This window comes from Leptodactylus fuscus, chromosome 5 (assembly GCF_031893055.1).
Source record: "Leptodactylus fuscus isolate aLepFus1 chromosome 5, aLepFus1.hap2, whole genome shotgun sequence".
Lineage (NCBI taxonomy): Eukaryota > Metazoa > Chordata > Amphibia > Anura > Leptodactylidae > Leptodactylus > Leptodactylus fuscus.
The window spans coordinates 96,857,133-96,884,612 of NC_134269.1; the positions used below are offsets into that span (position 1 = coordinate 96,857,133).

A 27,480-nucleotide genomic window follows, 5' to 3' on the forward strand; every position below is an offset into this window, starting at 1 on the left:
TAATTTAGAGAGAAGTCCTGGAAGACATGCTTAGAGCCGCCAAAGTCTCTTACTTGTCTAGCTCTGGTCAAGATGGCTTCCTTAAGTGCAAAATCATAGACACACTATATAACGTCTCTAGGGTTCACTCCCATTCCTCTAGGGCAGTGATGGGTGTTAAATATCTGAGATCTCACTGATGAGGTTTAGCTGCATTGCATTAATGTATGCCTTTGGAGTAGCTACATACATTTCGGTGGCCTATCTAGTATATGGTTAATTGTATTTGCATAATGTTTGTTGTACTGTATGCCATTAGTTAAACAACCGGTGCTCAAAATAAAGTTTAGAAATAGATAGAGGAATCATTCAATCATGTTTTAACACTGCAAAAGGAACCACAGAGGAGGAAGTGAATTTTTACAGCCACTTCACGTAAGAGAGGAACTGTGACAGCAGGAAATCTATAAAGACGGAACACTTAGCCACCTACATAGCATAAAAAGAAAGAAACTTAAATACTGCCTACTTAAAAGACTAGATTTCATATAAAAACAACACAAAATAACGAGCGAACACGGTAAGAGATTTTCATTCTGTGTGCTTGGTAGTCCCTTGTAACCTTGTATGTCATGACAAATGCAGGGTTACACAATAGAAGTGTATTTAGGAGGGGCCGGGGCACTTTGACGTTGGCAGATGCAGTAACTAATCATTTATATTCTTGGAATGTGCGCCTCTAATAAGACACAACCTGCGCTCCTTGTCACTTGTAGCAATGTAAATACACCCTATTGCTAAATATTAGCTATTAAGATAATGGTGTCCAGTATACAGAGAAGTTATACTGTAGTATTGTGCAGGTGTTAGGATCATATAACATCTTCATTAATAAATCAATGATATCTTAAGACTCTCCCTTGAATTGTCTTGAAGAAGACATAGAAGGGCATAGGTCAACTCCACACTAAGTAAACTATGTAATGGTACAGACCAAACCAATTCTCAGCAGTTTCCACTATCTGACCTGTTTTCATTAAAATGGAGTTTTAGGGCTATGCAGTATATCAGTTACTTGTGTAAGTGCTGCAATAATACAAATGGTATCATTTATTATAATGGCCAAATCTACAACACAAACTTCAGAACATCTTGCAGTGGCAATAAAGTTCACTCTGCTATTCTTCTAGGGTCCATATGACCCTAAGACTAACTTCAGCACTAGGTAGGAGCGTGACACACATTTGCAAACATACATTTACTGATATCACAGTCAAATCAGCAAAAAACCAAAGTATGTAAATGAGAATGCAAGTGTCAAGTGGGCAGTCTGGATCATGGCAAGTGCTCAAGCTCTCCTACATAATCCTTCCCCTTTGTCTTGATTGTTGGACCCTTTACTGTCCCAAGTCACTGACTGAAATCTGTGTACTTGCCAGGTACACGACCACCCACTGAGCCCTTGTGGCCTAGTTAATATATTAAACTATTCATGTCTCTCTATCTATCACTCTCCACATCGATAAAGGCATGTTTGTAAATATATTTCACACCCTCACCCAATGGCAGTTTAATGGTGAGAAAAACTGACGGACTCCTTGTAAGGAGATGACTCATTTCCTGACCTGTGGAAAGACTTCACTTTTCTTCCAAAGGTAGTTATGGTAATGGAGCTAGGGGGCGCTTTCTTTTGGTTACAGGTGGTGCAATATTTGGGCATTTACCCTTTGATAATTTTGCTGCATTTATTATTCCCATAAGGTATTCTGGCCTACATGTATTAATAAAACCTCAAAACAAAGATTAAATGAGAGAAAGAAAAAAAAGTGTCTAACAAACTTAAGGTGGTAAGTGCATAAAACAGCATTAGAATATAGTCAGAATAAAAGAAAGCGGAGTCCACACAGAATGAAAGGCAGCGCTCGGTACCCGGAACCAGTATACAATAATAATAGTATTTGTGCAGAAGATGTAATAAACTAAGCATTATATGAAAGTAACAGCCGTAGAGCAGCATGCATGCAATGTACAGCAGCGCCAGCACCACAAACATGGTTTGCCAGATGGCTTTGCCCTGACAAATAGGTTATGTAACGTTGTTTGTTTCTATTTTTCTTCTCCAGTATAAATATGACTAAATACTGTGAATCTCTTTCTATGTAATACCAATCTTGTGATGTCTTAAGTCTCTGATCATTTGGAATGAATAAGACGTCACCATATATTTGACGTTCATAGAGAAGGAACATTCTGTGCTGCTAGAGTGAACCGCTTCCCCATGCTCATACAGATTGTGCTACGCTATATAAGGAGACAGAGTCTGCGGGAACTTCCTCCTACAGCCTGCATTGCATACTTGCTGAATTGTTGTAATCCAGGCGGCATTTCTGTACAACACTAGGGTCAGATATAAATTCTGAGCGTGCTTCTTGCCAAAACAAGTGGGGGGTGCATTCCTGATTTTTGGAACTAGATAAAGGGCTACATTGAACACTGTATAATTACATTAAAGAAACTAAAACCAGTGGAAACATCTATTCCATGATACATAGATTAGAGAGACACATAGTTTCTAAATCTTCAACAGGAACTGCCAGTACCTGCTATGAGTCATCTAAAGTGTTTGAACCCCCTGTATTGTGAAGGCCCAAATGCTATGTGCCTCTTTTACTCTTCCTGTAAATACTTAGGCCCCTTTCACACAGGGCAAGAAGGGGCGGATTTTGGTGCGGAATCCACGTCATAATCCGCCCCCTCACAATGGTGGTCTATGTAGACCGCTAGCAGAAAAAAAAAACAAGCTGCCCTTTCTTCAGGCGGATTCCGCGACTGAATCAGCTGCGGTGTCCACCTCGCGCCAGCACCCTCTGGACTAGGCCCATTCATTTGGGCTTAATCCGGAGCGGAAAGCCGCAATAGGATGCCGTGCACTGCACCTGCATCCCGTCGTGGCAGCCGCGACGGAATATGCGCACGCGTATTTGCGTGTGAACTAAACCTTACATGCTTCACTTCTCTGACTTTTTTTTATACATTAAAACTTTGTAGGAAACCTGCGATGCTAAAGACAGTGTCTAATTTGTAGACAGCAAATATTAAGTATAACGTAATTTACCCATTTGCATCTTTCCACTTTCTCATCTGTGTTCCTATAAAGAGACTGGCAGCTTACCCTTTGACTTTGTATATAGAGACTACAGCATTGCTAAGTAGGACCACCCACTGGACTCCTGAGCATGGAAAGGGCAGAAATGTAAATTAATACAATTCATTGTATTCTAAATCTTTTCCCAAAAATTATATATTAATCTGCTCTGCTAATTATGCTCTAAAACATGTTGTCTGAAGAGAGGGTCTGCATGTACAATATGATAGGGTCCCTTTAAGCAGAAGAATGGAACAGCACTCCAAATGTGATCATGTCAATAGTGATATTTTTATACCAGTGGACACATTCAATTCAATATGCTATGTGAGAGAGTGAAGGTTGTGGTCTGGGAAGACAGGTACATTCCAGCCAGGCACCTAAAGGCTGGGGCCCCACGGGACGTAAACGCCGCAATTTGCCCACTGCGGGAAAAATCATGGCGTTTTACAGTGCAAGCAAAGGGAATGGGATTCATGCGAATCCCATGACCACTTTGCGGAAGCAATCACAGCGCGGACACGTCAACATGTCAATTATATCTACGGAAATGCCGGCAGCTTTCCCGTAGATATAATGTCAAGAGAAAGTCAGCAGAGGAAAACTCCATGAACTATCTCTTAAAAGCGCTGCGGAAAGAACCACAGTGCGTTCACGTCACGGTTCTTTCCGCAGCGCTTTAGTGCTGCGATTACGGCCCGTGGGGCCTTAGCCAAAGGGTGTATGGTAAAGACCCACACCAGGGAGGTCAGCTGGGTAATCAAGGCCTGATAAAGTCTGTGTGTGAGGACTGGCAAGTGTGGCAGAAAACTGACAGAGCTGACCTGTCCAAACTGAATCTACAGAGCAGGTACTGTGCTACCTGTTGTTGTTGCCAAGGTGGGAGTCTGGTAGCCAGGCTTCTGTATAGACAGGGAAAAGTTTGCTTGTGTTTAGTTTAGGTCTCAGCCGAGAAGGTTTTGTTTTGTTTATTTGTGCCTTTGCAAAGACAGTGTCCCTGTTTCCTACGCTGCTACCGAGCATCTACCTGAGTGGTTCCCCACAACTAATATACATACAAAAGTTGCAACACTTGATAATTATGTGCAGTTTTATAATATGACAATATTTTGACAAATCCGACTGCTGCAATTATATGGCACATCTTCCTCTGCAGCAAGCATGGTTGCTGAATAGCATTCCCAGCATCCAAAGGACACCACCATTAGGACCATGCATGTGCAGATCAGATAGATTTTGCTGCAGGCATGTTTTATCAAAGAATTATAGGATAATAATAACATTAGTAGTCCTCTAATTGAGGAAATTCTTCTATCCATCCACAACACCAATATTCATGCCTAAAATATAAAAAATACACAAATTGTAACTTAGTATAGGTCCAACACACTCTCCATGACCCATGGAATTCTCAAAAGACACCAAAACACCAATTAAAACAAAGATGATACTGCAAGTATATACTTCCTACTGAACAAAATATCTTATTAATCCATTAAGATGAATTAGTCTAAAGTTTGTCCACTTACAGTACACTCAATCTTATCCAATTGTCTAAACAAATTGCCACCTCAAGAACCTAAGGATAGCTTGTCTATATCTCAACTCTTGCGATGTACAGGCATGACAATCATGAACGTGCTTTGGAATTGGTCTGAGTTTCTTGATCTATGTCTCATCTTCTGCTCGCTACTTAGCCGGTGCTCTGACGTCTCCCAAGTGCTCCTCTATTCCACTCTCCATCTCCCAGATATCTATATAAATATAAATGAGGTCACAGGGAAATGTGCCATAGTACATCACCTCAGATGTGTTTCAATTGATATGATGGATGATTTAATACATGACCTGGCCCTGTGAATCACAAAGACTATCATTCTTTGACATAAGACTACAAATTGAGCAATTCCTACATGGTATTGATCCCCAGTTAGGCCCAAATGAACCCCTTAATGTTGACCATAGGGGTAACATAGAGGCGTTTAACAAGAAGGTCTCCCATTGTCTTACTTTTTTGGCCACGAAATGTGGTCCAGAGAGCAGACAGCTTTTCTGGTCAGAGTCAAATAGAAAAATGGGCTAAAACCTTTTTCCAAATGACTCCCATGTCCATTGACCAGTATTATAGTTGGTAATAATTCAATGTGCATTTTCACATGGTATTTTTTAACTTTTGTGAAAGGTGCCATGGGATCCACTATTTTGGCTCTTGCTAAACTCTTTCAATGTCACAATCGTGATAACCTCCTTGTTTAAAGCCCCATCTAAGGGGTTTTTCTGTGACCCCAGCATTCACCTGAGAATCTTTTATATACTTTCTTCTTATATACTATAGATGTGGAAAGCAGCTGTGGGACACAATGTAGCAGTGAGTGAAGATGCAGGAGGTGATGACTGGGAAACTGATCCAGATTTTGTGGTTAGTATACAATGTTAGTGCTTGAAACATCACAATGTATTATAAGGCAACAACATGGCAACCATTCAGGTATATAAGATAACATCTTCATAATAAAAATAACTCGAAAAAGCAGATATTAGAAGTAAATATTGTTGAGGTATTACTTCTAAGGATCTGAACATATCACATCTTAGTCTCCGGTTTGATGCATGTAATATAAAGACTTGTCATATCCCACTGTATACCATACACTAACATACATTATACATAGGGGCCTATGTTCAGTGCAAAATGCAGTATAAGCTTTTTGTTTTGACAAAAGGACACTATTTTGGTATTCATTGGGTATATACTGTGTTTTCTTTGTGCCCAAAGTGCATTTTCTAAGTGTTTCTAAGTGAGGTCCTTACACATGACAATGGTGAATGGTTTTTAGATTCTGTATTAGACATTGTCCCTTCAGCTAGTTATAGAGAGGTGAATGAATGTTCGCTATAACTCATAGGTTGTTTTCTGTATATGTCTATGTCTCTGTATAGATAGAATCTGATACCACTATTTCTGTTACACTGTCACACTTATCAGAATGATATAACAGAAGAAGAACAGCGGTGGGGGGCAAAAACCATCCAAGGATCTGGCCGTCCGCAGCATATAGAGTGAGTCATTATATCCATTTGTAATAACAACTTAAAAAGGAATCTGTCAGCAGGAAAACCATTATCAAAGTAATCCCAGTACTTTGTAGGACTCCTTTCACACTTTCCAAATTTGGTTTTTGTTTTCAGCATTGCAGCTCCATTATAAAGAAAATCTCTATTTTATTTATATACAAGCTTGGTAAAAAGGGCTTTTCGAATATTTCTTATCTTCCCTGATCTTTACTTTGCACTGTAGATTACCTGTCTTATCTGCTGCCCAGCTCTCCCCAGGAAAGAGCTGTCATTCAAAGGATGGTGGGTTGAGCTGGGTGGTAGTTAAGGAAGGTAGTCTACGGCGCTCTCCCTCCCTCTGCTAAACTGACTGTCACTCTGAAAATTCCTGCTCTGTTAATCATCTCATATTAGATGGTGATCCACTCAGATTCATCTGACATACATCTAATGTATATAGCCACTGCAAATAATGATTCTTCAGCATAGACAAGATTTCTTTTTGTACAGAGGTCCCTCAGGGTCTTAAACCAATGGGGTAAGGAGGAATGGGGTGAAGCTTGCACAGACTGACCAGTAGATAAATGATCTTCAAAATTTTATTAGTACCAAGCACAACGCGTTTCTGGCAGGTGGCCCTTTCTCAAGTGCACATACAACTTCAAAGCTCTGCAGCAAGTCCGCAACACAGGAACCTTCCTTCCTGACCTTCCTGAGTTGCAGACTTGCTGCAGAGCTTTGATGTTGTACGTGCACTTGAGAAAGGGCCAACCGCCCGAAACGTGTTGTCCTTGGTACTAATAAAATCTTGAAGATCATTTATCTACTGGTCGGTCTGTGCGAGCTTCACCCCATTCCTCCTTACCCCATTAGTTTAAGACACTGAGGGACCTCTGTGTATTTTTTTTTTTGCGCAATTTGGATTGACGCAAAGGGATTAGCTGCTGTTGCCACGCTCAATTTTATATGTGTTTTTGGTGTTGTGACTCATCATTGTTGGTCTAATCACAGTCAGATTATTTTCTGACATACTACACCATATTGGCGCTCGGTTTCTCTCCATCTTGTTTTTTTAAGATTTCTTTTTAGGCTAGAGGGTGAAAGAGAACACTTGACATGTCAGAAGTAAATTTCTTTCATTCCAGCACAAAATCTGTTAACATACTGTATGTTCAATGACCTTAAGTATATAATATTTTAATGATTGTATACTGTACAAAAGCATAAAGGAATTAAGAAGCAATGTCTCTAAAGAGCATGAGCAACTGAAGAAGAAAGAATTTGAGAAAGGTCCTAAAGCATCTTACGGATATGGTGGACAGTTTGGGACAGAGAGAGATAGGATGGACAAGGTAATGTGCATAATATTCTCTATCTTTACTTTGATTTGCTATTGAACACACACACACCTGTATATTATTTAAATGAGAGCTGAACTGCAGTTACATAATCTGGCCACTATTCATGGCATGGTGCTATCTGCTTCTCAGGTGTCAGAGATGTCCCTGAACATATGATCCATGCAGAAACAGCCTATCTGCCCCTCTCATGTATATATCAGTGTCTTCACATGTAATAGTAATAATGTAATACAGTTAGTCTTGGCAGTTAATATTTGACAGGAGGATACATTACTGTGGAGGGAACATGATATATACTGTACAAAGGGGCTAGTGCTATAATCACAATATGTCCTTCAAGGTATTAAGGTACAAATATAAATGGAATGCAGTGCAGAAAACGACAGACTGTGTTCACATTCATTGAACGAGGTGCAAAATGGCCATGAAAAAAAGTCTTATGACTTTAAATGTGCAGATCAAAATACAGTAATATAATGTACTCATAGGTGACCTTTATCTGAGCAGATTTGACTGCAGTAACTTAATGTACACGTTATCTTATTACTTTATATGTTCAGGTCCTTCTACAGTAATATAATGTACACGTATGTTATCTTATAACTTTATATGTTCAGATCCTTCTGCAGTGGTATAATGTACACGTATGTTATCTTATAACTTTATATGTTCAGATCCTTCTGCAGTGGTATAATGTACACATATGTTATCTTATGACTTTACATGTTCATGTCCTTCTGCAGGTCCTGGAGATTATTGCAGTTTTATTACGGCAAATAAAACCACAATGTGCATGAAGTGCTTTGGCATTTTGGGAGGCCTAGGACCCCAGGCATCCATCCAAACCACCAAAATTATAATTTGCCGCTAAATCCAGTTATGTTAACGGCCTGCCATGCTTTAAAGGGATTAGTATATTACATTAAAGTGTGGTCCAAAGCTCTGACCCAGGGGAACACAGTTTCATGAAATTGTCCATACAGTTAATTTAGGAATGGTGAGAATTCCTCTAATATTACTATAATATTACTTCTCATTCCTTCATATTTTAGAGTGCCCTGGGGAACGACTACAGGGCAGAGCTGGAGAAACATTCCTCTCAGACAGATGCGGCTAAAGGATTTGGGGGGAAATATGGAGTGCAGAAGGACAGGTGTGACCAGGTAAGTAAAAACATGGGAAGCAATAATAAAGGGTATATTGTCTGGCATGTTCTCAAGGATTCAGATACAGTGAAGAACTGTTCTCTATAGAAGAAATGTCACAGTGCTGTGGCTTTTATGCTTACCACTATATGAAATAACCAAAGCTCATGCTGACTTTGTGTAGGCCATTCTCCCACAGGGGGAGAAATTTACTATTTTATCTACACCATCATAAATGTGGGACATCTTTGGAGCACAACACATACTCTGTTGTATCTGCACCCTCTTCCCACGTTCAAAGAAAGTAGACGGAGTGAGACAGTGATCAAGATTTATTCTCCAAAGTAGAAAGTCTGTGGCACTGCCCTAAAGCTTCACACATGGGGAAACTCCATTCCAAACTTTGGAGGGACTCCTGAACAACTGATGGCGCTGTCCCTGAGATACAGTGTGACTGTCAATTTATATACATTCACAAGAATAGAAATAGGGGACACTCAGCAACCTGTTCATAAAAACATCCTTTATTCCAAAATACAGATAAAAAGCAGCAGTGGGACAAAGGAGCAGTTCATCATCCGGGTTACAGCCGTTTTGCGCCATACAGTGCTTCTCCTGGCCCTCCTGGTACAATCAAATAGTGGCTACCTGTCCCTCTTAAATAAGGTTCCCCATCAGCCCCCAGTCCAATAGAGTGGGCAGCTCACATGACGCAGGCCTGGCGCTGTCACCTCCGTCTGACCTTCACGGTGCACACCACCCATCAAATCTAATGTACAGAGTAGGGCCAAAGCCCTGAATCCATGCATGCACTCGGCATGCGTAATTGCGGCAACAGGTAAACAAAGGAGGAGCCAGTGGCTCCGGTGGTTTTCATACGCCATCCTTTTTAGGTGATCAATGCAATCCAGCAATTCTTTATAGGATAAATCCTGGTTAATATATATAAAAGTGGCCTCTATTAAATTAGATCAAAAGGCAGCCCCTTGCAAACATGGTCAGAGGACAGTGAGCTGAGAAAGCAAGCCCAGGTAACATAAGTTATAAGCCTTGTATATCCATATAGGACATTATGAACATTTTTAACATAGCAACAGCACATGGGAATCCCTATACAACAGGGGTCAGCAACCTTTTTTGTCTGTGGTTCTGATTTCGAAAAAAATAAATAAAATGAAATAGTCAGTATGCCAATCAATAAATGTACAGGTATTGAGCAATATGCAAGTCATAACAGAAACCATAACAGCAACTGATTAGTTTGTCGATTAAAGTTAAGTTTCAATGTGATCTCTGTCCCTGGCAGCAAAAATGATTCCTTTTTAGTGGATATGAATTTCGGCAGAACATGGAGCTAAGAATAGGCTGCAGTTGGCCTGCTTTGTGAGGGTCAGAGAATGCCCTTCATACACCCTAATCTTTCTCTTGAAGAAATCCAAACAAGTCTTTTCAGCCTTACTGAAATTAATGATGACAAATTTAGCTGCGATATTGTACTTCACAAAGGCAAACTGCCTTATGACTAGCATACTGGCCACATACTTGCCCCCAGTGAATCCTCCCCTCTGACTATTACCATGGTCTATAAGAGAAATATTGCCACCTGGAGCAACAGAGAGTCAGCCAGGTAGATATGTCTTGGGTGCCGATTCTGGCATTAGTTCCAGGGAATGCTGACCCCTGCTATACAAAAACTTATGACTACAACGAAAACACCAAAAAGTTACATGCAAAGCAAAAAAAAATAAAGGAATTGAAGGAAGACTCAAAAAAAGTTCTCCAAGGCTGCTTTCACACTGAGTAACGCTCCACTAATTCTGACACGTAAACACGTCAGAGTGACCATTGTAAAACAGAATCCCATTGACTTCAATGGGTGCCGTCTTACGCGCACTACACATTGAAATCAATGAGTTAAAAAGCCTCCCATTGATCTCAATGTGTAGAGCGTGTAAGACGGCACCCATTGAAGTCAATGGAATTCTGTTTTACAGAGGTCATTCTGACACATGTTTACGTGTCAGAATGAGCGGAGCGTTACTCCGTGTGAAAGCACCCCAACATTCAATAAAAGCTCCACAACAAGATTTAATTTAAAGGAGTCTAAAAAAAAAAAAAAAAAAGCTCTCCCAACATTAATTCACAAAAGGGCTTTTCTATAGGTTATCATGGGATAGGAAAATTACTACTAATCCAGATCTGTACCTGAAATCTACACTGTCCCTGCCTGGATTAGGTTTCAATTCTGCTGCACAAGACCAGTCTCTTAGTAATTTTCATATTCTCATATTTGACCTTAAAAGGGTTACCTGTTTTTTTTACTATTGATTTCCTATCCATAGGATAGGCCATAAACATTAGATCTGGAGGGGTACAGTACCCAGGACTTCCACAGATCAGCTACAAACTACAATTTGTATGACAAGTGTGCAGGGAGATATGTAACTATTAGCCAGCTGCCTTGGTCACCCCCTAGGACACACAGATCTAAAATTGATCCAATAACACAGACCTTCTACAATCTCTCATGTTCCACAGTTGGACACATGTAAGCAGTGTAAATTTGCACTGACTTTAAAGCAACAGCAAAAATGTATATATTTTAGAAAGCCAAGTGCATGACCTAAGGGGGCATTGCATGAATTCTGTCTTTGGGGTTCTTTGGGCATCCCACCCCCTTGCACTGCATAAAGCACAACACAATGGAGCAGATTTATTAAGATTGGTGTTTCATAAGGGCCCTGAAAGGAGCAAGGTCACGGCTGATTTATGGAGAGACTCCGGCCTGAATATCTATGCTAGTTAGGAACTGGTGTAGATTTCCAGTATAACTCACAGATTGCTTCTCCCTGCTCCCTGTTCTCCATGCAATGAGGTGTAGAAGGTAGAGATTTTGCCAAAAATGCTAAATATTTTCACCCTTTCTTGCCAGAAAACTGTTATTAAATTTCCCTAAGGGTGCATTCACACTGAGTAAACGCTAGCTTATTCTGAACGTAAAACACGTTCAGAATAAGCGGCGTCTAAAGCAGCTCCATTCATTTCTATGGGAGCGGGGATACGAGCGCTCCCCATAGAAATGAATGGGATGCTGCTTTCACTCCGAGCAGTCCCATTGAAGTGAATGGGGAGTGCCGGCGTATACGGCAAGCTCTGCTCATGCCGGAGCGTACACGCCGGCACTCCCCATTCACTTCAATGGGACTGCACGGAGTGAAAGAAGCATCCCATTCATTTCTATGGGGAGCGCTCGTATCCCAGCTCCCATAGAAATGAATGGAGCTGCTTTAGACGCCGCTTATTCTGAACGTGTTTTACGTTCAGAATAAGCTAGCGTTTACTCAGTGTGAATGCACCCTTAATGTGTCCGTTTTACCTGGAGTGGTCCTTTGTTCTTTGAACACAATTCCATTTTATTAATAACAGAATATGTAGTGGCGACATTGTATTCCAATAGTAGTTAAACTGCGTAAAAAGAACAAACCTATACTTTAGTTTTTATCTGTGATAAAACATTATCATTTACGTGTATGTTTTTGCACATATGGATATCCATTAGTACTTTTGATTATTAATTAATCTCATTGTAATAAGTAATAATAAGTGTTGCAGTAGTAGTAATGTCGCAGTAGAGGTCCATTTATGTTACATGTTATTTTGCTTTAGTCTGCAGTTGGATTTGAATATAAGGCTCAAGTAGAAAAGCATTCATCACAACAAGGCAAGTAAAACCTACTGTAAGGCTCTATTCACACAGCCATAGTTCAAGGTCAAGTGCTGTTTTGGACCTGTAAAAAAGTAGATCATACTTTTTGGGGGATCAAAAAATATGGCGGAATCTCTGCAGGTCTCTCACAGCTTTTAACCTTTTTTAACTGCCCCATAATTTGACATGTTACATTTAATGCTACAGTCTCTAGACATAACATGTGGATAGGATTTATAGAAAACTAACCCTCTATGCTGCTAATATACATCCCAGCAGGTTAACCTCCTGATACTACTGCTTGCGTGTCCCCAGCCCTATGACGTATATTGCATGGGGAAACAATGCTCCAGTGTTGTAGTGTGTAGCGTCATATGTTTAGTATTTCACTTTGGTTAATGTGCATTGTTGATGTTTACCTACTTGGGTTTGATGTCACATCAACTCTAGGAAAATTAATAATCATGACACAATACTTTATATAATTATTATAAAGAGCAAAAATATTGAGGACGAGAGGGTTAACCATTGGTTTGTAGTTTACCGTATAAGTACTACAAATGAGCAGTAGCGCTATAATACATTTTACAAGGGATTTCCTTTCGTGACCAGTTTACCATAATTTCAATGATGAAATAAGCCATGTGAAGATTTACAAGTGACAACACCCTAGATAGTACTTGTTTGCTATGGGAATTCCATAACCTCGCCTACTGTCAGTAGCTATGGATATGGACTTAGCATTGCTATAAATTTGTGCATCATTCTTCTCTACACAGATCATTCCAAAGGTTTTGGAGGACGTTTTGGGGTTCAGTCTGACCGTGTGGACAAGGTGATACCATGAAACAGTGCAAATTAATTTACAATTAGGGTGGACAAGGACTATAATTACTTAATGATAGAGAGAGGACAGATGGGGGCTATGACGTTCTTAGTGACTAAGAAGCAACAGGTATGAAGTAGGTAAAAGATAAGTAAAGTAAATGTCATGAAACAGCTATACAGCATTAGGCACTGTTCACATCACATTTCAGTCTTTTGTCAGAAGCATATGCAAGAAAATTTTCTGACACATCCCTTAACAAAAGGCTCCAACACATTTCACTTCTACGTATAGAGTTACTCAAGTTATCAATTGACTCCCACACTTAGCATGTGCAATGAAAGTGCATAGATGATTCCACTTTTCTGCTATTGTTCTTGCCAACATATACTGACCAACCATATGCCAAAAAGCGCACTGTCTGTCCAGTGAATGAGATCCTAAAGATACACTTAGTATGTATGTCTATAGGTCTCCTAGGGTCAGGGGACAATAGTACACATAGGTTTCCTAGTGAACTACTGCAGGTCTGCGTAGTTAAAGCATCTATTGAGCATGGGTCAGTAGACCACCAGTAGTTCAGAAGCTCATGATATCATGAATCACTATGAGGATGCAGTAAATGTGGCTGTCACAAACCAAATGCAGTTGTAGTTATCTATAGGAGGTGCAGAGGCAGCAATTGCTACCAGGCTCTGGATTTTGGAGGGGTCCAAAAACCTTTCCACAATATAAGAAGACAACAGTAATTTAGATAACATAGTTAAGTGAGGGCTACACTACAGATTCTGCATTGAGGTCCAATAGTCTCAAGTTACACTTCTGGATACAGCTAGTATGGTGGTGCCTTTGTGTTGTCATCTGGTCTTGTGTTTTTCAGTCTGCGGTAGGATTTGAACATAAGGAACAGCTGCAAAAGCATTCATCCCAACAAGGTTAGTAATGGAAAGAACAGTAAGGCTAGATACACATACTGCTATTTAAAGGGGCTGTCCGTGGAATTGAAATTGACTTACCTGGTCAATGGGAACAAACACAGATGGAGGGCCTCCTTTGGTGTCTGTTGCACTGCTAAAGTTAATGTCCGTTGCTGTCATCCTGTGACAACCACGTCACACTCCTCGGTCACGTGATTGGAAGCAGTGTTCCACCCCCCTGGATCATTCTGTCCCCTCCACCCCCAATTTCAGAAGTGAGGGAGGGGTCAGAGTGCTCATCAGTTAATTACAACTCCAATGTAAAAAACATGATGGAAGGTACGGTATATTCCATCATATTTTTTTTACTTTTCTGATGGAAGGTCCTGCATGCATGAGTTTTTGTTTGGTAAACAAAACATGACAGATAATAGTGTACATCATGTTTTTTACATTGTGGTGAATAACGTACATGTACACTTAACTAGAGGCCCATTTGCATTTGTCATTTAATGTCTGTTGCTGTCATCCTGGGATGTATAAGAAAACAGACATTGAGGCCAAGGCCACATATTGCGAAAACACTGCATTTTACAATACCTGCAAAGTTGATGGGATTCTGGCTAATCCCATTCACACATTGCAGACAAAAAATTCTAGCAGAAGTGGTGCAAATTCAAAAATGCTTGCACTTTGAAGCAAATCACAGCATGTCAATTATACCTATGGAAACGCTATGGATATTATATCTATGGAAACGTATAGATATAATAGAAGTGGGAAGCCTGCATAGAACTATTTTTCTACTCAGGACTATTGAGCATGAGATAGTGGTTTGTGTGCCATTATAGGAAACATGCATATAGGTCTAATGTAGAGACAGAGTAATCCACATAACCTGGAATACCTGACTAAGGCCGGGGCCCCACGGGACGTAATCACAGCGCTAAAGCGCTGCGGAAAGAACTGTGGCGTGAATGCACTGCAGTTCTTTCAATGTGATACGCAGCCCATTTATTTCAATGGGGAGCGCATGTATGCCGGCTCCCATTGAAATGAATGGGATCTGCTTTGTACGCGCTGATTCTGAACGTGTTTTACGTTCAGAATCAGCTCAGCGTATACTTAATGTGAATGCACCCTTACTGTGAAGATACGAGATGTGCAGCGCCTGAAACAATGGATACTGGAAGCCTGTGCTAGCATTTCTTCTACGGTGTTGCTATCAGTGTTTCAAGAGTGTGAGAAAAGGGTTGCATTGACAATCCAACACAATGAACAGCACTCCAGCACTTTGAACACATTTTATAAGTGGTCAGAAATTTGTAAATAACTCATGAAAGAATAAAGTTATGTTAAAACCAAGCACACCATTTCTTGTGAAATTCTCAACAAGTTTGATGTGTCACATGAACCTCTTCCCATTGAAAAAACTAAAGTCAGATCCAAAGTGGCCGACTTCAAAATGGCCGCCATAGTCACCACCTAGCTTGAAAAGTTTTCCCCCTCCCATATGCTAATGTGCCACAAACAGGAAGTTGATATCACCAACCATTCCCATTTTATTTAGGTGTATCCATATAAATGGCCCACCCTGTATGTTCACTGTTCACTTTGCTTCCCTATGCTTAAAGGGGCATTCTGTGACTTCACTATAATAATATTCGCTATTGATTGAGCATCAGATGGTGGGTTTTTGACTCCCAACACCACAAATGATTAGTTAACTGGCTGGACAAGGAGCGCAGCATCAGTCGGTCAGGTTCTGGAAGACAAATCCCCACCGATCTGGATAGGTCAATAAAATCAGAAAACCAATATATAATAACTATTTTAGATTCTCCAGGTTTATTATGCATTAGAAAATAATAAGTGTTAGTAATTGTTTGATATTGTTCCCTTTATCTCCTTAGATCACTCTGTAGGATTCGGGGGTAAATTTGGGGTCCAGAAAGACAGACAAGATAAATCAGCTCATGCTTGGAGCCATAAAGAAAAAGTAGAGCTTCATGAATCTCAGAAAGGTACCACACTTTTCACTGCTCTTTTATTTCTGTCCCCCTGAGTCATAAGCAGTGAGTATATTTCCACCCAAAACCCAGTTACTTGCGCCCCACAATATGTCTTTGGATATATATAGTATATTAATTATGTATATTCCTTATATACTGAATTACATTTATTTCTGCAGACTATGCAAAAGGATTTGGAGGCCGTTTTGGTGTGCAGACGGATCGTTTGGACAAAGTAAGCGAGATATACTGCACAAAATCTAAAAATCGAATATGCTGTGTTAAAACAATGCTTAAATAGATTTCTGTGACCCATGATATATGATCCTGGCCATTGAAAGTACTAGTTGTTTGTAGTCTATGTGGTCAGGCTGTATAATCAAATTAGGCCAAGCGAGGAGCACTCCACACAGAGAACTAAATGATCCTGAAGTCTTTTTTTCTTTACCTGCTATGATTCGTAGTATTTTTCTCCTACCTGCAATTCTGAGCTTATGTGTCTCCTTCTGTAATATATTACTGTTATTATCCTATATCTGTATTTTCCATGCTGCTGTAACACACTGAAATTTCCCCATGGTGGGACTATTAAAGGATTATCTTATCTTACCTTATCTTATCTTATCTTATATCTATTCCTCTGACTGCATTACACTGTTGATCGTCAGAATTTCAATACATGACTATGGAATCAAAATCTGAGACTTTGCCAGAGATAATATCCTGTTGGTTGTAACTTTAGGCTTTTCTGCGTTTTTATTCCATAGTCTGCTTCAGGCTTTGGTGAGATTGAATCGCCCAGTTCTGCTTATGAGAAGACACAACCTCTGGAAGCCAGTAAGTGATGTACATATGTAGACGTTATTGCTATGTCACGGGATGGTTAGAGTCTATACTATAGGCAATGTGTAATATATATTTCATGTGGAATGTATTCTCTAACCTGTTGTATACATCAATGTGTAGTTGGCTGATTGGGGTCTAGTGTGTTAGCACATTGTATGCAAATACCTCTAACTAGTGAGGACCAGTGAGGACAATGGGTGGAGATAATCTGATCAGTGTCTCCAAGAAGATGTTGGACGGTGCATTGTCCATAGTAGACAGGGAGTCTGCTCTCCTTGGTATAGGTGAGGGGGGAAGGATCTGTGACTCAGCCCTTCCCACCCACAGATATAGGTGTAACAGTCTTAGTATATAGTTGTAGCTGGAGTTAGTATGTGTTAGCCGGCCTGTGCACAGCTCTGCAGAGAGCCAGAATTTAGTTACAGGACCAAGGAACCAAAGCTATCATTGGATTGTGACTTCTGGGACTTATTGTTATTACGGTTGATGTGACCGCCACCGGCTACTAACTTTGTGGATTACAATAAATTGCTGTTGTCTCCCGACCTCTTGCGTCCGTGTTGATTCAAAAGACCATCCGGAGGAAGACGTATACCTCAGCTCTGTGACAACTGGTTGGCAGCGGTGGGATCAACAGCGGACAGCGAGATGGACTACAGCAGCTCAGCGATTAATGGAGCCACAACCTCAGAATACAGGAACTGGACTATGGCAAGTCTACAAGTAAGGGCCCGGGAACTAAACCTGAGTTACCAGGGAAGAACGAAAGAGCAACTGATCGAGGCACTGGAGGAGATGACCCTGCAAAGCGACCATGAGGAGGGCTGCCCCCAGGAGACTGGAGAGATACGGGAGTGGCAGGTACAGACCCAAAAGAGCAGATGGGTTGTTTTGTATGAGGAGGAGTTGGCAGTGCTGGGGCTAGGAGCAACTGCAGAGCAAAGGAGTAGAGCATTACAGAGGGCTCAGGAAACAGAGAAGGAGGAACAGAGAATGGCGCATGAAAAGGAAAGAATGGCGCATGAAATGCGAATGGCTGAGATAACTACGCGGAATTATAATCAAACGTCGACCCCCAGCCCAACAGTGAGAGAACCACCATATGTCTCCCATAAACACTTCAAGACCTTTGATGAAGCGGCTGGGGATGTTGATGGATATTTTCAGGACTTCGAACACCAGTGCCGCCTGATGGAAGTCCCAGAGAAGGATTGGGTCCGGTATCTGGTGGGGCACCTACGAGATGGGGCTGCGGAAGCTCTCAGAGCCATGGACCCTAGTGATCAGCGGGACTATGAGGCCATTAAAAGAGCGGTGCAGAAGTATTATGCAGTCACTCCAGAGACCTACCGAGTTCAGTTCCGCTCTTTGTCTTACAATGGGGGAAGCTCCTTCCACATGTTCGCCCACAAGTTGAAGCAAGCATGCAAGCGCTGGCTAGAAGGAGAGGGGGCTGTCACAGTCGATAAGATCCTCCAAGTCATACTTAAGGAACAGTTCTTTTCCCAGTGCCCCGCTGAGATCCGTGAGTGGGTGCTGGAACGGAACCCAGCCACAGTTGAGCAAGCTGCTTCTCTTGCAGATGAGGGCCTGACCATCAAGCCGCAGTGGAAGAGGTTGTTTGCAGAGGAACGGAAAACTACCACAGTCCGCCAGACACCCTTCAGCCAGCCACCCACCTTTCGTGCCCGGCCTCAGGATTACAATTCCCCCTCTACCCTTGCCCCAGCCCATCGGCCTCCAGCTATGAACAACCCTGTCCCTAGACAACGACCTACTGGAAGAATGCTAGAGCGCAGATGTTTTGGGTGTGGGCGGCCTGGACATTTGCAAGCTAGTTGCCCTGTTAACATGGGGGCACGGGCCACCGTGGCATCCCGGCCTATTCACTACCTGGGAACCACCCCTAGGACAGAAAGTTTGGCCCCATTTCCAGATGACTCCATGAATGACCCATCTGTTCCACCTCCAGGGGTCTATGGGATTCAGCCTTCTGCCACACATCCCGCAAACCTTCAGCGGAAGCACTTGCAGGAGGTCCTACTGGATGGCCGAACAGTTGTTGGATTCCGGGACTCGGGAGCTTTCCTAACGGTAGCGGACCCCCGAGTTGTGCGACCCGAGGCCCTAGAGGAGGGCCCTGGCATTTCTATCAAGTTGGCAGGGGGTACTCGGAGACGTATTCCTAAAGCTACCGTGGAACTTGACTATGGTTATGGACCAAAACGATGCACAATTGGTGTGATGAGCGGGCTGCCGGCTGATGTTCTGTTAGGCAACGATGTTGGAAATCTACAGTGCCACTTTGTGGGAGCAGTGACCCGAAGCCAAGCTCAGGGAGAAGCCAACATGGATCCACCGGATTTTCTGCCAGATGCCAGCCCTTCAACCCTACAACTTTACCATTCAGTACCGCCGAGGGAACCAACACCAGAACGCAGATGGGTTATCCCGGCAGGAGGACATATGAGCTATAGAGACTGATGTGCATTCCCCAATTTACCTGTGTAGGCCAATTGTGTCATGCACATGTTTTGAGAGGGGGAGGGGTTGTCACGGGATGGTTAGAGTCTATACTATAGGCAATGTGTAATATATATTTCATGTGGAATGTATTCTCTAACCTGTTGTATACATCAATGTGTAGTTGGCTGATTGGGGTCTAGTGTGTTAGCACATTGTATGCAAATACCTCTAACTAGTGAGGACCAGTGAGGACAATGGGTGGAGATAATCTGATCAGTGTCTCCAAGAAGATGTTGGACGGTGCATTGTCCATAGTAGACAGGGAGTCTGCTCTCCTTGGTATAGGTGAGGGGGGAAGGATCTGTGACTCAGCCCTTCCCACCCACAGATATAGGTGTAACAGTCTTAGTATATAGTTGTAGCTGGAGTTAGTATGTGTTAGCCGGCCTGTGCACAGCTCTGCAGAGAGCCAGAATTTAGTTACAGGACCAAGGAACCAAAGCTATCATTGGATTGTGACTTCTGTGGACTTATTGTTATTACGGTTGATGTGACCGCCGCCGGCTACTAACTTTGTGGATTACAATAAATTGCTGTTGTCTCCCGACCTCTTGCGTCCGTGTTGATTCAAAAGACCATCCGGAGGAAGACGTATACCTCAGCTCTGTGACATGCTACAATACAGACTCTCGGTAATTGAGACCTGTCATAAAAATGTAATTGATGAGAGTCCAACCACTGCGAACCCTACTAGTTCCATCTACCATTCATGTGGGGAGTCAGTCATTTACCAGTCATTAACTAGTGTGTTTTGGAGACATGTCATCAAGTGTTTAATCGTAATACCTCATTAAGGCTAAGGCCCCACGTAGCGAGCCACAGCCAAAAATCTCAATTACCCCTACGGAAACGCTGGTATTTTCTGTATACACATAATACAAGCAGAAAGTCTGTTTTCACTTTCAGTGAAAAATGCTGCGAAATAGACCGTGGCGAAACACATCACAGTTTTTTTCCACGGCATTTTTTTTTACAGAAAGGCTGCAGAAGAAAACTCTTTCTGCCTCTATTATACATATACAGAAAACAGCATTTACAGCATTCACGTGAGGTGATTTACAAAAACAAAAGCACTTTTGAAATCGCAACTTTTCCACTGTGGATTTTTTCCTGCACTGTGTGGATGGGATTAGCCAGAATCCCATCAACTTTACAGGTACAGTAAAACGCAGCATTTTTGCAATGTGTGGCCCCAGCCTAATAAAGTTTTCTAATTACTTCTGCAGAAAGTAAATCAGAAATGATATAACAGTACTAAATACATATATACTGTATATATCATTTTAATTTGTTGTCTTTAGCTCTATATAACAAAGATGGTTTAATAACCCAAGATAGTATGGGAATTCCTAGTATCTGCTACCTCTATACTCTGTTGTTCAAAAAAACATGGAATTATGTTACCTTAAAGAGGAAACAAGTGGAAATTACATTTTATATCCAAAATCTGAAATAACAATTTACCAATTTATCAGAAAGATGTGGCAGATATCCAGTAACAGAAATCTCTCAGAAGTGCCATAGAGATTTAAGCTTTCTATACAGTAGATCCCTTTAATTCTGGAGACCAATATTTGTCTGAGATCAATGACTTCAATGTGATCTTTTCACCTTTGTCTACAACATGGAGTAGATCATTTTTGACTAGATTTTTCCTGCGAATGCTGAACTGTTGTTCTAAATAAAATTCTTCAGTGACAAGTGGAGCTCACAATCTAAGATCTCGTTTTGAGAATATGGCTAAAGTGGCAGAGGAGGAAAACCGTCAGAAAGCAGAAGAAGAGAGGGCCAGAAGACAGAAGAAAGATAAGATGGAACGAGAGGCACAACTAAAGAAGGAGGTGAGGCAATAACATAAAAATTCTCCTAAATTCTCACTAAACACAGTGGGAGCGATTTACCGTTCTTGTCTAAAAGTAAAATCGTGTGAATTTAATCTAGACAATCCTAAACTGCACTAGGTTCATCAAAGTGTGTTAAGCTGGGGTCTAACTAGCAAAGGCTGGGCCCAATACCAAACTTTTGATTTGGGCCTCACCCCCACATGGTATAGTGTCCCCTTTCCGGCACCCACAAGGTATAACACCTCATTTACACACAGTATAATGTCCTATAGTGCTCCTGCACACAATACAATATCCCATAGCGGCACCTCTACACAGTATAATTTCCCAAATTGGCCCCTGCACACAGTAGATGTCCATAGGGGCCCAGGGGAGGTGACAAATATAAAAACCAGTGTTACTTACCTCTCTTGGGCTCCAGTGTGACTCCGGCGCAACTCCTCTTCAATTACATCACTTTAGTGATATCACTAAAGAGGCCCAAAAACAGCAGGGATCCCTGCCAGAGCTCAGGAGAGGTAAATAACACTTTTTTAAAATGTTTTGTCACCTCCTCTGGGCCACCTATCATTATACTCTGGGGTTTGAAGAGATTGCAGAATATAATAATAACAGTTCCAGTTTGGACATATTCAGTCTAAACGGAACTGCGAGGTGAACATTGCAAGATGAATCTCATGGGTTTCACCCAACAAATACTCTTGCTGCGGGCCTGCAGCCCTACTGACTGATTCCTGTGCACCCGATATCATGCTGTTGTTAACTTCAGCAATGTATTATGGGACTCATGTGGTCCTCATGCGGACCCTTACGGACGGAACACATCAGCATGTGTGAACTGGGCATTATTGCTACCTACACAGAAGCCCTGCCGCTGGTCCGGTCCCCCTGTTCTCGCTCCTCTTCTCGCCTCACTGCCCCCGCCTCCCAGGTTAGTGTTACAGACCTAGGAAGAAGGCGGGGCTTGTGGCTTAGGAGAGTGTGGGCGGATACTGGGAGAGGAGCACTCACGTCTCCCCACGCTGTACCCGCCCACACTCTCCTAAGCCACAAGCTCCACCTTCTTCCTAGGTCTGTAACACTAACTTCTGTGCAGGTAAGGGCTCGTTCACATCTGCGTCTGGTCTCCGTTCTGCAGGTTTCCGTTTCCTGCACAAAACAGAGGCAGGAGACGGAAACCTGCAGGACTCTTTCATACCCATTCATTTGAATGGGTTTGAAAGATGTCCGGCCGTGAGCAGCGGTGAGTGTTTTATGCTCTCCGCCGCAAAACCATTTTTTTTTAAATCGGACACAGAGTTGGACATGTAGTACTCTGTGTCTAGTTTTAAAAAAAACGGTTTCGCGGCAGAGAGCATAAAACGCTCACCACCTTTCACGGCCAGACCCGGTCTGACAGCTTTCCATCTTCTGCATGCAGAAGACGGAAAGCTGAGAACGGACTGCTGAACGCTGGTGTGAACCTAGCGTAAGCGGACAGCATGGGGGACTAAGTAGCCAGAGGATTTTTTTAAATCACTACATCGCATGGAGTCTAGCAATTAAAGCGTTCAATTTTTAGACTCCGTGCTGTGTAGTGAATAGGATTGTTTTTAAAATCCGATCTTCAATTATTAAAAACATTCCATTGACTTGCATTAGGATCGGAATTGGGATCGAATGGAAAATGATCAGAGATCGGATTTTAAAAACAATCCTGAAATCTCAAGATCGGCTCAACCCTATACAATTCTTAACATTTACCGTTCCTCAAAATTCTTGTCCCTAATTTGCACCAGTGCCACTCTGACATAGGTATGGAGACCAGTAAAAAGAAGAGTTTGCAAGGTAAGCACTGAGAATTGAACTTACTGCTATACTGTGCAGGACATGGGCTGTCTATACTGTGTGGAAACTGGGGAGCACTATATTATGTGGAGTACTTAGGGACATTTGAAGAAAGAATATTCCCTGGATATGACTTGCTAAGGCCTGGGCACATTAAGTATCTTATTCATACAACATGAATGAAACAAATACTAAATATTTCTCTAGATAACATTGCAGAGAGCATGCAGAGATTTTTACTTTAACAATTCTTTGACAAACATGTATCACCATATATGTAGCTGTCAAGTATGTGTAAGTTAACATAAGGTCCCTACTTTATTTGCAGACTCAGCAAAGCTCAGACGTTGATCAATGTCAGAAGCAGCCAGACCCAGCCCCAGTCCCTGCCCCAGCCCCAGCCCCAGCTCCTGTCCCAGTTCCCCGTATTTCTGTGACTCCAAACACTCCAGAAAACGAAGTAAGTATCTTCTGTTAGACTAAAGGGTTAAAAGTAAACCCTTTAAGCCAATTGCATTAAATTATTAAATATTTTTTTTTAAATTTAGCTAACACTGGATTCTGAGTATGAGGCGCCACCAGTTCTTCCACCCCGACACCCTGGAATGGTGATGGATACTGTACCCACTCCAGATGAAACATGTAACCAGGATGAGACTTATGAAGACATTCCTGCTCCTAGACATGAATCAGAAGACGAGTATGAGGATATCCCAGATCCTCCACCAAGACTAGAAGAGGAAGAAACCGAAGACTATGAAATCATGGACGCCCCAGGTGCTGAACAAGGCTCTTTATATGAAGAAATTCCAAGAGAGAGTGAGAAAGGTGAGAATGACAATAACTATAAGGATAAAATGACTGCTGTGTTGAAGTACAGCCTGCAAAATAAAGGATATGGCGATGGATATACAAAAAGTCTTTTTCTTTTCTCCAGAGTTTTCTAAGCACTGTGGTCAGACAGGAGCCTCAGGAATCTCTGCAATTGCCTTGTATGATTATGAAGGAGGTAAGATATATATGCATTTTCTGAAATATCACATAGGTGACTAGGATGGGGTACATAATGGTAGAGACAGAATCATAATGATGACATGTCACTGAAGAATCTGACTAGTCATTGACAAACTGCATACTAAATGATATGTGGACTAATCGCTTATTCTGCCATTATTGACTTGGTTCTTACATGAAGGTCCCACACAGTGGTTAATTTTTAAACCTGTCATCAGAATTTTCACCACTGAATCCCCAGGCACTGTCAAGCAGGGTATGAAATATTGTTTTAAGCTTTACCTCTATAATGTTATAAATCCCCTGTAAAGTCTGAATGAAGATTACCTAAGATGAGTCACACGGGCCTAAGGAGATGACCCACTCCGGAGAGGGTGATCCCTTCAGGTACTGATATGTTGGGCTCTGTGGCATCTATAACCAGAGAATCTCTACTTTAACCCTTTCCGGACATTTGATGTACAATTATAGCAGTTGTCAGGTCTAAAACATATGGTGGTTGCTCAGGAGTTTTATACATCAGAGGACTGGGGGCAATGCCCACAATCAGAGTCTGCTGTGATCACGGACATTAACCCTTAAGATGGCTCGGTCAAACGTCACACATCTTTTTTACGGCATTGCATGGCCACTGTCATTTTAGCTGGGATGACTCTTCCCCCAGTAATGAGATACGAGGGAAGCCATCCAATTCCTAGATAGCCAGGGCCCTGTTGAAGGCTTCTAGGCCTGTCTTGAATACATTTCTATCACAGGCAGCACTAGGCAGCCTGTAATAAAAAAAGAGTATCCATTTCTAGCATTATAGTGCAGTGTATTGTATTAGTGATCAGACCTTCTGGGATTCAAGACTCTTGGGAGGCCTAAAGAAAAAAAAAGTAAGAACTACAAATTCAAATCCCTCCCTTCCCTAGAACACATATAAAAACATATTTGGTATCGTGAATTGAGAGAGCTAAAAATCTGATTGGGAATGTGGTGTTTTTACTGACGTGGATGATGATGGGTGTGTAGGATATGTTGGAGGACTAGACATTGGCTCTAACACTGTGGGCTAGTAGCATAATACTATTTGCAGGGGGTGAGGTAGGTGATATGTGTCCGTATTGGCTTATTCCTTAGTCATTTGGAAAATATTCCCACTTAGTAAAACGGGTACTTTTCAGAATAACAGCCATTTCCTGACACTTAATGTAACTGTGACAATTATTTAGGATTACATTTAGTAATGTACGGTAGTTTGTACGCTTCTACGTGCATTATTCTGTATGAAGTCAGTGAGTTTGTTTGCCAGGTTTTTATGTCACGGGTGACTTTCACAAATATATCTGTGTAAACAGGCGGCATATCAGCCAGATGGTCACAGTAGCTTTAGTCAGATCTCAGGATTATGTTTTTGCCAGGCAAACAAGGTCACAGGGGATCATTTGTTGAGTAGAATATAGTTGGATATAGAACAATGCAGCTAACACAGTAATGTAATTCTGAATTAGTTTTACATTTTAGTTGAAGTTCCTTGTGTTTTGCAGTCAGTTGGCAGTATATGTCTGTAAATAAGGAAAGAAAGCAACCAAAGAGTACACGGACATATACTGAACACCTCTACAGTCAGCCTGAATGGTTTACTTCTGGATACCTTTTATAACTAAATACAGTGTAGGCTGCCACTGGGACAGTGATCTAAACATAACCCCAAAGATGGTCATATACATAAGATATTTCTTTGCAGATAAATTTGATTAAAAGGATTATTCAGTTATTTAAAAAAAATATGGGCCAAATCACAGGAGTATCAATATAAGACACATCCTAATATATGTGCCCTGCTTAAATTTGGCACCGTTTATTTATTTTTTTGGGTTATTAAAGGGGCTCTATCATTGGGAAAAGTCTTTTTTTACTAATCACATCCTTGCATAGCCTTTAGAAAGGCTATTCCACACCTACCTTTAGTATGTAAATTGCCTCAGTGGTTTTTGAATAAGTCCGTTTTTATTCATATGCTAATTAGACTGCTGCACAATGCATCATGCACCCTCTTTGCTATTGTTTCCTATGGTGTATACTGCTCAGGCTGCTGCTGCTGCTGATGATGACTCAGCTTCCTGTTTGCACACACACATAGGAGATAATAGGAGAAACGAGTGCTGCTGGGAACTTCCTGTGCTGGCTGGAAGCTCATTAGCATATGAATAAAAACAGACTTATTCAAAAACCACTAAGGCAATTTACATACTAAAGGTAGGTATGGAAAAGCCTTTCTAAAGGCTATGCAAGGATGTGATTAGCTAAAAATGACTTTTCCCAATGATAGAGCCCCTTTAACCAACGTCACAGTTATGGAAATTGCAGCATGTCACTTATACCTCCGGAAATGCCAGCAGTTTCCCTATATGTATAATGGAAGCAGAAAGTGCACAGAGGAAACCTCTGCAAACTTACTGTACAAAGCACTGCGGGAAGAACCCAGATGCGTTGGCACCACGGTTTTTCCCACGGCACTATTTTACTGTTGGATGCCGCGTGTAGCCTTAGCCTCCATAGCATTTTTGGGAAGGAGATTACATAACATTCACTTTGCTGGGACTGCAAAACACCTTCCATAGCATGTGGCCTTGATGGAACATTTCACACAGTTTTTTTCCATCAGATTACAGCTCTGGGGATTTTATTGAGTCATCCTAGTATAGCTATGAACATAATCTCTAAACCACATATTAGATGGAAAACCCCTATATAATGTATGTCACAACTATGTCTTTTACAGGTGGTGATGATGAGATCTCATTTGAACCTCAGGATCTTATCACAGACATTGAGATGATAGATGAGGGCTGGTGGAGTGGATCCTGCAAAGGGCAACGTGGGCTCTTCCCTGCCAATTATGTGGAGCTTATGCAGTAATATATTCAATTTACCTTTACATTTGCTATGTGAAATTCTCAGACACTGCTTTGCAAGAAATGAAGAATCCAAGTGCGAAATATGTCATGTCCATGTGCCAGCATGTCAAAGGAACTCCAAACCACTAACATGCACTTATAATAAAGACAATTTCTACTCCAATATCATTATTATTATCTGTAACCTTCATAGTAGACTCCGATAATCCATCTGAATAAAGTTTTAAACTTTCATAGATGTTTGGTCATGGTGAAAGATTTTGTGTTTCTCACATGCAGTCATCTCTCTGGGGTGGCATAGACACAAAAGTCCAGATTCTTTAGTCCAAAACAAAGGTAGAATTTTATTTTCACTCAAAAATATAGTGCAGCAAC

General features: G+C 41.5%; 1 protein-coding gene across 2 annotated transcripts; it reads left to right on the forward strand.

Annotated features, from left to right (window-relative positions):
- Positions 1-467: 467 nt before the first annotated feature.
- Positions 468-27,300, forward strand: LOC142203258 (src substrate cortactin-like). 2 transcript variants are annotated; one of them, XM_075273835.1, is made up of 16 exons: positions 468-559; positions 5,460-5,543; positions 6,111-6,184; positions 7,401-7,530; positions 8,592-8,702; positions 12,351-12,405; positions 13,170-13,225; positions 14,097-14,151; positions 16,047-16,157; positions 16,325-16,380; positions 16,913-16,982; positions 21,213-21,358; positions 23,517-23,648; positions 23,737-24,016; positions 24,126-24,197; positions 26,970-27,300. In XM_075273835.1, the coding sequence occupies exons 2-16, from the start codon at positions 5,460-5,462 to the stop codon at positions 27,104-27,106; spliced, it is 1,569 nt and encodes a 522-aa protein (XP_075129936.1). In that variant the 5' UTR covers positions 468-559; the 3' UTR covers positions 27,107-27,300. The 2 variants fall into 2 exon arrangements, with proteins under 2 accessions (XP_075129936.1, XP_075129937.1); XM_075273836.1 differs by lacking the exons at positions 468-559; positions 5,460-5,543 and having other exon boundaries at positions 6,149-6,184; positions 7,433-7,530.
- Positions 27,301-27,480: the final 180 nt, after the last annotated feature.

Bases quoted from the DNA above. Each gene is read 5' to 3' on its own strand.
- LOC142203258 (XM_075273835.1), top strand. From the start codon at position 5,460: ATGTGGAAAGCAGCTGTGGGACACAATGTAGCAGTGAGTGAAGATGCA. The intron at 5,544-6,110 runs GTTAGTATACAA...CACACTTATCAG, and splicing joins AAACTGATCCAGATTTTGTG to AATGATATAACAGAAGAAGA. The intron at 16,381-16,912 runs GTAAGCGAGATA...TTTATTCCATAG, and splicing joins AGACGGATCGTTTGGACAAA to TCTGCTTCAGGCTTTGGTGA.